The sequence below is a fragment of the Panulirus ornatus genome, chromosome 4 (genome assembly GCF_036320965.1).
Source record: "Panulirus ornatus isolate Po-2019 chromosome 4, ASM3632096v1, whole genome shotgun sequence".
In the NCBI taxonomy this organism is placed as follows: domain Eukaryota; kingdom Metazoa; phylum Arthropoda; class Malacostraca; order Decapoda; family Palinuridae; genus Panulirus; species Panulirus ornatus.
In genome coordinates, this window is record NC_092227.1 from 70,274,397 (window position 1) to 70,289,106 (window position 14,710).

Genomic DNA, 14,710 nt, shown 5'->3' on the forward strand with positions numbered 1-14,710 from the left:
TCTTTGTCTGTTTCCTAGCACTACCTTGCTGATGCGGGAAGCAGCGATTATGTATGATAAAATAAATAAATATTCTTCAAAGCAAACATCTAATCCACACATCCTCTACCACTTTTGAAACCACACTGTGCTTCCCCAATCTGATGCTCTGTACATGCCTTCACTGTCTCAATCAATACCCTCCCATATAATTTCGCAGGAATACTCAACAAACTTATGCCTCTGTAGTTTCAACATTCACCTTTATCCCCTTCGCCTTTATACAACAGCACACTGCATGTATTCTGCCAATCCTCAGGCACTTCACCATGATCCATACGTAAACTGAATATCCTTACCAACCAATCAACAGCACAGTCACCCCCTTTCTTAATAAATTCCACTGCAATACCATCCAACCCCACCACCTTGCCAGATTTCATCTTCCACAAAGCTTTCACTCCTCTTTTCTCTTAACTAAACCATTCTCCCTGATCCTCTCACTTTGCTCACCACCCTGACCAAAACATCCTACATTTGCAACTCTGTCATCAAATACATTCGACAAAACTTCAAAATACTCACTCCATCACTACCTGTTATTACTTACCCCCTTGCTCCCTTCACCAATGTTCCCATTTGTTCTCTTGTCTTAACGCATATTATTCACCTCCTTCCAAAACATCTTATTCTCCCTCAAGTTTAATGATACTCTCTCACCACAGCTCTCATTTGCCCTCTTTTTCAACCCTTGCACCTTTCTCTTGACCTATTGCCACTTTCTTTTACACATCTCCAAGTCATCTGCACTCCTTCCTTGTAAGCATCGTCAAAACGTCCTCTTTTGTCTTTCACTAACAACTTTACTTCTTCATCTCACACCACTCACTATTCTTTCTAATCTGCCTACATACCACCTTTCTCATGCCACATGCATCTCTTGCACTTGTCATCAATGCTTCTCTAACTACATCCCACTCCTCATCCACTCCCCTCATGTCATTTGTTCTCACCTTTTGCTATTCTACACTCAATCTCTCCTAGTACTTCCTCATATAAGTCTCCTTTCCAAGCTCACTTATTCTCACCACTCTCTTCTCTCCAACATTTTCTCTTCTTTTTTGAAAACCTCTGAAATCTTCACCTTCACCTCCACAAGATAGTGATCAGACATATCTCCAGTTGCCCCTTGCAGCACATTAACATCCAATAGTCTCTCTTTTACATGCCTATCAATTAACAAGTATTCCAATAATGCCCCTTGACCATCTCTCTGACTCATATACGTATACTTATGTATATCTCTTTCTTTAAATCAGGTATTCCCAGTCACCAGTCTTTTTTCAGCACACAAATCCAAAAGCCTTTCATCATTTCCATTCACAACACTGAATACCCTATGAACAGCAATTATACCCTCAACTGCCACATTACTCATCTTTGAATTTATATCTATTAAAAAGAGGGGGTGACTATGTTGTTGATTGGTTGGTAAGGATATAAGCAAGGTTATTAGGTTCAGTAGGGTTGAGGGACAAGTTAATTGGGAGTTAAATTTGAATGGAGAAAAACTGGAGAAAGAGAAGTGTTTTAGATATCTGCGAGTAGACTTAGCAGTGGACGGAACCATGGTAGTGGAAGTGAGTCACAGGGTGGGGGAGAGGCCGAAGGTTCTGGGAGTGTTGAAGATTGTGTGGAAGGCTAGAACATTATCTCGGAGAGCAGAAATGGGTATGTTCGAAGGAATAGTGGTTCCAACAATGTTATATGGTTGCGAGGCATGGGCTAGAGATAGGCTTGTGCGGAGGAGGGTGGATGTGTTGGAAATTAAATGTTTGAGGACAGTATGTGCTGTGAAGTGGCTTGATTAAGTATTGTATGGGTAAGAGAGATGTGTGGTAATCAAAAAATGTGTGGTCGAGAGAGTAGAGGAGAGTGTGTTGAAATGGTTTGGACACATGGAGAGAATGAGTGAGGAAAGGTTGATAAAGTGGATATATGTGTCAGAGGTGGAGGGAAGAAGGAGAAAAGGGAGACCAAATTGGAGGTGGAAGGATGGAGTGAAAAAGTTTTGAATGATCACGGCCTGAACATACAGGAGGGTGAAAGGAGTGTAATGAATAGAGTGAACTGGAACACTGTGGTATACCGGGGTCGATGTGCTATAAATGGATTGAACCAGGGCATGTGAAGTGTCTGGGGTAAATCATGGAAAGGTGTGCAGGGCCTGAATGTGGAAAGGGAGCTGTGGTTTTGTTGCATTACACATGACAGCTAGAGACTGAGTGTGAACGAATGTGGCCTTTTTGACTTTTCCTGGCGTTACTTCGGTGGAGTGTGTGTGGGGGGGGGGTGCTATTTCCTGTGTCATGGTGTGGTGACAGGAGTGGATGAAGGCAGCAAGTATGAATATGTATATATGTCTGTGTATGTATATGTTGGAATGTAAATGTATGTTTATGTGCATGTATGGGCATTATGTATACATACATGTATATGAGTGGTTGGGCCATTCCTCGTCTGTGTCCTTGCATTACCTCGTGGACGCAGGAAACAGCAATTAAGTATAACAATAGTAATGAAAATATATATTATTGATATTATAATTGCTGTTTCCCGTGTCAGCAGGAAACACACGAAGAATGGCCCATCCACTCATACACATATATATGCATAAATGCCCATACACGAACATATACATAAATATACATACACAGACATATACATATATATATAAACATGTACATATTCATACTTGCCTTTATCCATTCCTGTTGCTACCCCATCACAGAGGAAACAGCTGCTTCCCACATTAATGAGGTAGAGCCAGGATCAGATGAAGAAAGTTCTCATTGCCTAAAGGCAATCTCTAGCTGTCATGTATAATGCATCAAAACAAACAAACAGGCCCCACAGACCTTTCTGTGGTTTTTTCATGGCTGCATCACATGCCCTGGTTCAGTCCACTGACAGCAATTCACACCCTGTATACCATATCACTCCAATTCACTATATCCCACTCTCCTGCATGTTCAGGCTCCAGGCATTCAAAATGTTTTTCTCTCTCTCCTTCCAACACTCTAATATAGTGCTTAAGAATTATTTATATGTGAGTTGGTTGAAGGGTTAAAGACTACATGTGATGACATGTGGATGGGAGGGTACGGCAGAGTTACAGGATGCAGATGAAGGGCCATAACTAATTGCTCTTTATCTATAGTTTGTCTCTTAACATATCTCTCCAAGGACAACTGAACAATTTCTTTTTTCTACAGGCACAAATCCGTTAACTGGCTGAGGCACTATTTCATCAAGATGCCCTGAATAATTTGAAGATCATTTTAGCACTTAACATTCTCACAGACCCTCTTTTTGACAGAAGCACTGTTACTTGGACTCTTGGGAACTTGTCACTTATAGTTTAAAGGGATTTGAAAAAAAATACCATTATAAACATTTACAGAAGTCTCTCCTTGTGGTTACACCTCAAGTAAAAAGCCCCCTGTGGCATGCCTATACCACAGGCATATCAAAGAACTTCACACTCCTAAGGAGTCTATATTTTTCTACTATTGCAAGTATTGGAGCCTTAGGCTGAAAGAGCCTTCAGAAATGTCTTGGGTAACATCAGAGCTCATTCACAGAAATTGGTCTAGGGTAATTGTAAATAAATAAATGGGCAAACATTCTTCAGGGTGAACTTTTTAAAAGTTACTTCATCTTCCTCTACATTATCTCAAAGGTAATGTACAAGTGGAGAGATATACAGAGGAAAGATACATAAAAGGAAAACAAGAAAAGGATAATGATCCATGATCAAAAGCTGTATAAAATGTCTGACTCTAAAGCAATCCCATGGAATTGTGAGTTCTGAGAGGCTGGGAGCACTAGGTCAGTAGAATCAGACCAGAGGTGTAACTTACTGGCTGATGACAGGTTTGATCCAAAATCATGAAAGGCAGTGATAAGAACTGAAAGGTTCAGAGTTGGGGCAAAAAACTGAGGCCCTGCAAATTTTTTCAGTAAGGTTGGGACTAAAGTTATATTCTTACCTGAATTTCTATGTGTCTGGGATTGTCCACAAATTTTTCAACCAGAATTCTGTCATCTCCAAAGCTTGATGCAGCTTCTTGTGTTGATAACTTGAAGCCCTCTCTAGCTTCTTCATCATTCCAGGCAATCCTCATTCCTTTGCCACCCCCTCCAGCCGAGGCTTTGATCATGACTGGATACCCAATGTCATTGCTAATACGAACACAATCTTCAGCATCCTTCACTATGCCATCAAATCCTTAAAAGGAAAATGATTATACAATTTTCATATCCATCAATAAAAATGAAATATGCAAAACATATAACGTATCAAAAATATGCAAATGAAGCCTGGCTTTACAAACAGCAGACAAATGTAAGACAATTATTATATTTGGTTTGCCACACTCATTCTTTATATAGACAGTATAGTACAGCAAAAGACACCAAGAAACAGAAGACGTCTGAGAATTAGACACTGCCGACAATGTTTTGGGTGTGAAAGCATCAAATCTCTTTGGAAAGTGAAATTATTTTTCCTAACATGTAAATATCTATTTAAACCTATGTTATCTGAAATGCTTGGGGAAATTGGCTATTTCGGATAACAATCATAGTTTTTTTTTTTTTTTTATACTTTGTCGCTGTCTCCCGCGTTTGCGAGGTAGCGCAAGGAAACAGACGAAAGAAATGGCCCAACCCCCCCCCATACACATGTATATACACACGTCCACACACGCAAATATACATACCTACACAGCTTTCCATGGTTTACCCCAGACGCTTCACATGCCTTGATTCAATCCACTGACAGCACGTCAACCCCGGTATACCACATCGCTCCAATTCACTCTATTCCTTGCCCTCCTTTCACCCTCCTGCATGTTCAGGCCCCGATCACACAAAATCTTTTTCACTCCATCTTTCCACCTCCAATTTGGTCTCCCTCTTCTTCTTGCTCCCTCCACCTCCGACACATATATCCTCTTGGTCAATCATTCCTCACTCATCCTCTCCATGTGCCCAAACCACTTCAAAACACCCTCTTCTGCTCTCTCAACCACGCTCTTATTATTTCCACACATCTCTCTTACCCTTACGTTACTCACTCGATCAAACCACCTCACACCACACATTGTCCTCAAACATCTCATTTCCAGCACATCCATCCTCCTGCGCACAACTCTATCCATAGCCCACGCCTCGCAACCATACAACATTGTTGGAACTACTATTCCTTCAAACATACCCATTTTTCCTTTCCGAGATAATGTTCTCGACTTCCACGCATTCTTCAAGGCCCCCAGAATTTTCGCCCCCTCCCCCACCCTATGATCCACTTCCGCTTCCATGGTTCCATCCGCTGCCAGATCCACTCCCAGATATCTAAAACACTTCACTTCCTCCAGTTTTTCTCCATTCAAACTCACCTCCCAATTGACTTGACCCTCAACCCTACTGTACCTAATAACCTTGCTCTTATTCACATTTACTCTTAACTTTCTTCTTCCAAACACTTTACCAAACTCAGTCACCAGCTTCTGCAGTTTCTCACATGAATCAGCCACCAGCGCTGTATCATCAGCGAACAACAACTGACTCACTTCCCAAGCTCTCTCATCCCCAACAGACTTCATACTTGCCCCTCTTTCCAGACTCTTGCATTTACCTCCCTTACAACCCCATCCATAAACAAATTAAACAACCATGGAGACATCACACACCCCTGCCGCAAACCTACATTCACTGAGAACCAATCACTTTCCTCTCTTCCTACACGTACACATGCCTTACATCCTCGATAAAAACTTTTCACTGCTTCTAACAACTTGCCTCCCACACCATATATTCTTAATACCTTCCACAGAGCATCTCTATCAACTCTATCATATGCCTTCTCCAGATCCATAAATGCTACATACAAATCCATTTGCTTTTCTAAGTATTTCTCACATACATTCTTCAAAGCAAACACCTGATCCACACATCCTCTACCACTTCTGAAACCGCACTGCTCTTCCCCAATCTGATGCTCTGTACATGCCTTCACCCTCTCAATCAATACCCTCCCATATAATTTACCAGGAATACTCAACAAACTTATACCTCTGTAATTTGAGCACTCACTCTTATCCCCTTTGCCTTTGTACAATGGCACTATGCACGCATTCCGCCAATCCTCAGGCACCTCACCATGAGTCATACATACATTAAATAACCTTACCAACCAGTCAACAATACAGTCACCCCCTTTCTTAATAAATTCCACTGCAATACCATCCAAACCTGCTGCCTTGCCGGCTTTCATCTTCCGCAAAGCTTTTACTACCTCTTCTCTGTTTACCAAATCATTTTCCCTAACCCTCTCACTTTGCACACCACCTCGACCAAAACACCCTATATCTGCCACTCTGTCATCAGACACATTCAACAAACCTTCAAAATACTCATTCCATCTCCTTCTCACATCACCGCTACTTGTTATCACCTCCCCATTTACGCCCTTCACTGAAGTTCCCATTTGCTCCCTTGTCTTACGCACCCTATTTACCTCCTTCCAGAACATCTTTTTATTCTCCCTAAAATTTACTGATAGTCTCTCACCCCAACTCTCATTTGCCCTTTTTTTCACCTCTTGCACCTTTCTCTTGACCTCCTGTCTCTTTCTTTTATACTTCTCCCACTCAATTGCATTTTTTCCCTGCAAAAATCGTCCAAATGCCTCTCTCTTCTCTTTCACTAATACTCTTACTTCTTCATCCCACCACTCACTACCCTTTCTAAACAGCCCACCTCCCACTCTTCTCATGCCACAAGCATCTTTTGCGCAATCCATCACTGATTCCCTAAATACATCCCATTCCTCCCCGACTCCCCTTACTTCCATTGTTCTCACCTTTTTCCATTCTGTACACAGTCTCTCCTGGTACTTCCCCACACAGGTCTCCTTCCCAAGCTCACTTACTCTCACCACCTTCTTCACCCCAACATTCACTCCTCTTTTCTGAAAACCCATACTAATCTTCACCTTAGCCTCCACAAGATAATGATCAGACATCCCTCCAGTTGCACCTCTCAGCACATTAACATCCAAAAGTCTCTCTTTCGCACGCCTGTCAATTAACACGTAATCCAATAACGCTCTCTGGCCATCTCTCCTACTTACATAAGTATACTTATGTATATCTCGCTTTTTAAACCAGGTATTCCCAATCATCAGTCCTTTTTCAGCACATAAATCTACAAGCTCTTCACCATTTCCATTTACAACACTGAACACCCCATGCATACCAATTATTCCCTCAACTGCCACATTACTCACCTTTGCATTCAAATCACCCATCACTATAACCCGGTCTCGTGCATCAAAACCGCTAACACACTCATTTAGCTGCTCCCAAAACACTTGCCTCTCATGATCTTTCTTCTCATGCCCAGGTGCATATGCACCAATAATCACCCACCTCTCTCCATCAACTTTCAATTTTACCCATATTAATCGAGAATTTACTTTCTTACATTCTATCACATACTCCCACAACTCCTGTTTCAGGAGTATTGCTACTCCTTCCCTTGCTCTTGTCCTCTCACTAACCCCTGACTTCACTCCCCAGACATTTCCAAACCACTCTTCCCCTTTACCCTTGAGCTTCGTTTCACTCAGAGCCAAAACATCCAGGTTCCTTTCCTCAAACATACTACCTATCTCTCCTTTTTTCACATCTTGGTTACATCCACACACATTTAGGCACCCCACTCTGAGCCTTCGAGGAGGATGATCACTCCCCGCGTGACTCCTTCTTCTGTTTCCCATTTTAGAAAGTTAATACAAGGAGGGGAGGATTTCCGGCCCCCCGCTCCCGTCCCCTCTAGTCGCTTTCTACGACACGCGAGGAATACGTGGGAAGTATTCTTTCACCCCTATCCCCAGGGATAATATACATATATATATACATATACACACACACACACACACACACACACATATGCACATACACACACACACACACACATACATATATATACATATGAAAAATGTAAGAACAATTTAGAAACAAACTTTTAGCTTGAAATGAATGAAAAAAAAATGAATGTCACATAATGGTTCAACCTCTGGCTATGGAAAAGGAAATGTACAATTTATTCACACAAACGTCAATAGCAGTTCTCATCAATTTCACCACTGTGTCAATAAGCTTCAATGTCTAAGCTACATTTTTCTCCAACTTCAAGTTTTTTTTATTTCATCAATAAATTCAGAAATTGCCCATCCCTTGCTATATACTGGGGATATGTTCTGTGAAAACCTTATACAAAAAGAAATTGCATACAGCAATGGCAGATTCTCCCATTACCTTCAAGTTATGATGCTTCTGATATCAAATAAGCTTTTCTAACCATTCTAATGGCTCTCAGTCAGCTACATTATCTTCTTTATGTAGGTACTCATAAATCCTCAGAGAGCTTTACACCTGATCTGAAGGTTACCTTCTTTGTCTCATGCTCTCTACATCAATAGCATTTTATTCACAAGTGGATTCCCAACCCTTGTGGTTACCTTGGTAGACAGAGGAGTTGAATGGACCACAGTACTTCAAATGTTTCCTGCATTCTTCATGTTGCCAACTGCAGATTCTGTTAAATGCTAGTTCTAGGGTAGAAAATGTTGTTGGACTTTTGGATGCCATATTAACAAACACGAACACATGAGATTGAAGGAAGATCACATTAGCAGGTAAACGCAAATCACACAAGCAGCACAGATCTGCACACGACAATGGTGGGAATGTGGCATGCTCCACCTATGATCTACACTTTGCTCACCAACACTAACTTAAGTTTTGGTGCACTTTCTACCATACTGATGCTCCCTCAACAGCATCAGCACACAGAGATTTCTAGCTTCTTTTTCAAGGTCAGAGAGGTTCCCTTAAACTTACCTGCTGGTTCTGGGGTAAGAGATAATGATGCTGAAAGTTTGAATAATATATTCACAAACACAAATACAGGAAGTTGTAGGAAAGTCACATTAGCAGGTACAGCCAAATCGCACAAGTAGAGCAGATCCGCACACAACAGTGATAACTGTGAGACTGACCCGCTTACCAGAACATGGTGCACTCCTCCCATGACCCAAGGTGCACTCCCCCCCATGATCCATGGTGCACTCCGCCCACAACCCATGCTTATGTAAGACTCGCGCACAAATATCATTAATTTTTCATTAGCTAGTTGTTATTATCATTTTACTATGAGTTACATATACTTAGATGCATCACAGAGAATGTTCCCACGGGCTCACTGTTCACACAGGCCACTGTTAATCAGGATGTTTGAACACATGAGCTGATCTGTTGTTTGAACACGTAAGAGCTGATCTGTTATTCAAACATGTAAGACTTGATCCCTAGGGATAGGGGAGATATCACTAGGGATAGGAGAGAAAGAATACTTCCCACGTACTCCCCACATGTTGAAGAAAGCAACTAAAGGTGGGGGGGGGGGGAGTGTTTTGGAAAAACCCCTCCCCCCCTCCTTGTATCTAAATTTCTATAAGGGGAAACAGAAGGAGTCATGCAGGGAGTGCTCATCCTCCTCGAAGGCTCAGACTGGGGTGTCTAAATGTATGTGGATGTAACCAAGATGAGAAAAAAGGAGAGATAAGTAGTATGTTTGAAGAAAGGAACCTGGATGTTTTGGCTCTTGAGTGATATGAAGCTCAAGGGTAAAGGGGAAGACTGGTTTGGGAATGTCTTAGGAGCAAAGTGAGGGGTTAGTGAGAGGACAAGAGCAAAGGAAGGAGTAGCACTACTCCTGAAGCAGGAGTTGTGAGAATATGTGATAGAGTGTAAGAAAGTATGGTAGTGGTAAAACTGAAAGTGGAAGGAGAGGTATGGGTGATTATTGGTACCTATGCAATTGGTCATGAAAAGAAAGATCATGAGAAGCAAGTGTTTTGGGAGCAGCTGAGTGAGTGTGTTAGCAGCTTTGATGCATGAGACCAGGTTATAGTGATCGGTGATTTCAATGCAAAGCTGAGTAATGAGGCAGCTGAGGGTATAATTGACGTACATGGGGTGTTCAGTGTTATAAATGGAAATGGTGAACAGCTTGTGGATTTCTGTGCTGAAAAAGGACTGGTGATTGGGAATACCTGGTTTAAAAAGAGAGATATATATAAGTATATGTATGCGAGTAGGAGAGATGGCCAGAGGGCATTATTGGATTATGTGTTAATTCATAGCACGTAAAAGAGAGACTTTTAGATGTTAATATGCTGAGAGGGGCAGCTGGAAAGATGTCTGATCACAATCTTGTGGAGGCGAAGGTGAAGATTTGTAAAGGTTTTCAAAAAAGAAGAGAGAATGTTGGGGAGAAGAGAGTGGTGAGAGTAAGTGAGCTTGAAAAGGAGACATGTGTGTGGAAGTACCAAGAGAGATTGAGTGCAGAATGGCAAAAGGTGAGAGCATATAACATGAGGGGAACGAGAGGGAATGGGATGTATTTAGGGAAGCAGTGATGGCTTGCGCAAAAGATGCATGTGTCATGAGAAAAGTGCAAGGTGGGTAGATTAGAAAGGGTAGTGAATGGTGGGATGATGAAGTAAGATTCTTAGTGAAAGAGAAGAGAGAGGCATTTGGACGATTTTTACAGGGAAGTAGTGCAAATGACTGGGAGATGTATAAAAGAAAGCAGCAGGAAGTCAAGAGAAAGGTGCAAGAGGTGAAAAAGAGGGCAAATGAGAGTTGGCGTGAGAGAGTATCATTAAATTTTAGGGAGGATAAGAAGATGTTTTGGAAGGAGGTAAATTAAGTGCATAAGACAAGAGATCAAATGGGTACATCGATGAAGGGGGCAAATGGGGTGGTAATAACAAGTATTGATGAAGTGAGAAGAAATGATTATTTTGAAGGTTTGTTGAATGTGTTTGATGATATGATAGAGTGGCAGATATAGGGTGTTTTGGTCAGGGTGTTCTGTGAAGTGAGAGGGTCAGGGAGAATGATTTGGTGAACAGAGAAGGGGTAGTGAAAGCTTTAAGGAAGATGAAAGCCAGCAAGCCAGCGGGATTGGATGGTATTGCAGTGGAATGCATGAAAAAAGGGGTGACTGTGTTGTTGATTGGTTGGTAAGAATATTCAATGTATGTATGGATCATGGTGAAGTGCCTGAGGATTGGCAGAAAGCATGCATAGTGTCATTGTACAAAGGCAAAGGGGATAAAGGTGAGCATTCAAATTACAGAGGCATAAGTCTGTTGAGTATTCCTGGGAAATTATATGGGAGGGTATTGACTGAGAGGGTAAAGGCATGTACAGAGCATCAGATTGGGGAAGAGCAGTGTGGTTTCAGCAGTGGTAGAGGATGTGTGGATCAGGTGTTTGCTTTGAAGAATGTATGCGAGAAATACTTAGAAAAACAGACCAGGAGAAGGCACATGATAGGGTGGATTGAGATGATTTGTGGAAGGTTTTAAGAGTATATGGTGTGGGAGGTAAGTTGCTAGAAGCAGTGAAAAGTTTTTACAAAGGATGTGAGGCATGTGTATGAGTAGGAGGAGAGAAAAGTGACTGGTTCCCAGTGAATGTCAGTTTGTGGCAGGGTTGCGTGATGTCTCCATGGTTGTTTGCTTATAGATGGGGTGGTTAGGGAGGTGCAAGAGTTTTGGAGAGAGGGGCAAGTATGCAGTCTGTTCTGAATGTGAAGGTTTGGGATGTGAGTCAGTTGTTGTTCGCTGATGATACAACGCTGGTGGCTGATTCGGTTAAGAAACTGCAAAAGTTGGTGACTGAGTTTGGTAAAGTGTGTGAAAGAAGAAAGTTAAGAGTAAATGTGAATAAGAGCAAGGTTATTAGGTACAGTAGGGTTGAGGGACAAGTTAATTAGGAGGTAAGTTTGAATGGAGAAAAACTGGAGGAAGTGAAGTGTTTTAGATATCTGGGAGTGGACTTGGCAGCGGATGGAGCCATGGAAGCAGAAGTAAGCCACAGGGTGGGGGAGGGAGCGAAGGTTCTGGGAGCGTTGAAGAATGTGTGGAAGGCAAGAACGTTACCTCGGAGAACAAAAATGGGTACACTTAAAGATTGACCAAAAGGATATATGTGTCAGAGGTGGAGGGAACGAGGAGAAGTGGGAGACCAAATTGGAGGTGGAAAGATGGGGTGAAAAAGATTTTGAGTGATCGGAGCCTGAACATGCAGGAGGGTGAAAGGCGAGCAAGGAATAGAGTGACTTGGAACGATGTGGTATACCGGGGTCGACGTACTGTCAATGGACTGAACCAGGGCATGTGAAGCATCTGGGGTAAACCATGGAAAGTTCTGTGGGGTCTGGATGTGGAAAGGGAGCTGTGGTTTCGGTGCATTATTACATGACAGCTAGAGACTGAGTGTGAACGAATGGGGCCTTTGTTGTCTTTTCCTAGCGCTACCTCGCACACAAGAGGGGGGAGGGGGTTGTTATTCCATGTGTGGCGAGGTGGTGATGGGAATAAATAAAGGCAGACAGTATGAATTATGTATATGTCTGTGTGTGTATATATATGTGTACATTGAGATGTATAGGTATGTATATTTGCGTGTGTGGACGTGTAGGTATATACATGTGTATGTGGGTGGGTTGGGCCATTCTTTCGTCTGTTTCCTTGCGCTACCTCGCTAACGCGGGAGACAGCGACTAAGCAAAAATAAAAAAAAATAAAAATTAAAGGAATAATGGTTCCAACAATGTTATATGGTTGCAAGGCATGGGCTTTAGATTGGGTTGTGCAGAGGAGGGTGGATGTGTTGGAAATGAAATGTTTGAGGACAATATGGTGTGAGGTGGTTTGATCGAGTAAGTAATGAAAGGGTAAGAGATATGTGCGGTTCTAAAAAGAGTGTAGTTGAGAGAGCAGAAGTGAGTGTGTTGAAATGGTTTGGACACATGGAAAGAATGAGTAAGGAAAGATTGACAAAGAGGATATATGTGTCAAAGGTGGAGGGAAGAAGGAGAAGCGGAAGACCAAACTGGAGGTAGAAGGATAGGGTGAAAGGCGTGCAAGGAATAGAGTGAATTGGAACGATGTAGTATACCGGGGTGGATGTGCTGTCAATGGATTGAACCAGGGCATGTGAATCGTCTGGGGTAAACCATGGAAAGGTGTGTGGGGCCTGAATGTGGAAAGGGAGTTGTGGTTTCAATGCATTACACATGAAAACTAGAGACTGAGTGTGAACGAATGTGGCCTTTTTTGTCTGTTCCTAGCACTGCCTCGCTGGAGGGGGAGGGGGGGATGCTATTTCATGTGTGGCGGGGTGGCAACAGGAATGGATGAAGGCAGCAAGTATGGATATGTACATGTGTATATATGTATGTGTCTGTGTATGTATATGTACGTATGTGTGCATGTGGGCGTTTATGTATATACATGAGTATTTGGGGCTGTTTCCTTGCACTACCTCTAAAATACATATTCCAACAGTTCATCCCTAAGGTCTTTAGCTATCTAACATCTTTGATTTACTTACATCTTTCTTTTTTCATAACTTTCCCTCTGCATTTACACGAAAGGCACCACTGTTTCTTTTCCTTCTATACACACATTACAAAACCTTCTACAACAGTGACTACCTAGCTCCATTTCCTAATTCCATTCACAAGCTGAAAATCTTCATTAACCAATCAAAAACAATTTCAACCCCCTTTCTTGAGAAACTCATCTGGAATCCCATCGAATCTGGCTGCTTTGCCACACCTCATATAAGGTTTTCAATGCCTCCTCTCACCAAGACTAATTCTGCATACCACCCTGTCCCAAGCTTTTCATGTTCACATTCACCACCCATCAACACAGATTTTCTACTCCATAAACTTCCTTATTCATTTAATCCAAATTATTTACATAATTTTCTAGTTAATATAATCTCACAAAAAAGACCCCCAAAATTTTAGCATATTGTCTTTGCCATATCTTATCAACAGATCAGTATGAATTCTTATCCTCTTACAAAAAGTGCTCTCATTAAACCTCGATTTGCCACAGTGAATGACATAAAAAAAAAATATACATAAAAGGAAAAATGGAAAAAGGTGAGAACAATGGAAGTAAGGGGAGTGGGGGAGGAATGGGATGTATTTAGGGAATCAGTGATGGATTGCGCAAAAGATGCTTGTGGCATGAGAAGAGTGGGAGGTGGGCTGTTTAGAAAGGGTAGTGAGTGGTGGGATGAAGAAGTAAGAGTATTAGTGAAAGAGAAGAGAGAGGCATTTGGACGATTTTTGCAGGGAAAAAATGCAATTGAGTGGGAGAAGTATAAAAGAAAGAGACAGGAGGTCAAGAGAAAGGTGCAAGAGGTGAAAAAAAGGGCAAATGAGAGTTGGGGTGAGAGACTATCAGTAAATTTTAGGGAGAATAAAAAGATGTTCTGGAAGGAGGTAAATAGGGTGCGTAAGACAAGGGAGCAAATGGGAACTTCAGTGAAGGGCGTAAATGGGGAGGTGATAACAAGTAGTGGTGATGTGAGAAGGAGATGGAATGAGTATTTTGAAGGTTTGTTGAATGTGTCTGATGACAGAGTGGCAGATATAGGGTGTTTTGGTCGAGGTGGTGTGCAAAGTGAGAGGGTTAGGGAAAATGATTTGGTAAACAGAGAAGAGGTAGTAAAAGCTTTGCGGAAGATGAAAGCCGGCAAGGCAGCAGGTTTGGATGGTATTGCAG

At 42.0% G+C, this 14,710-nt stretch overlaps 1 protein-coding gene across 1 annotated transcript in view; it reads right to left on the bottom strand.

Annotated features, from left to right (window-relative positions):
• Positions 1 to 14,710, bottom strand: part of LOC139767166 (propionyl-CoA carboxylase alpha chain, mitochondrial-like) — a 140,371-nt gene that overhangs the window by 101,826 nt on the left and 23,835 nt on the right. The window contains exon 5 of the mRNA XM_071696198.1: positions 4,032 to 4,270. Coding sequence (XP_071552299.1) covers positions 4,032 to 4,270 — 239 coding nt within the window. The remainder of the gene's footprint in view (positions 1 to 4,031; positions 4,271 to 14,710) is intronic.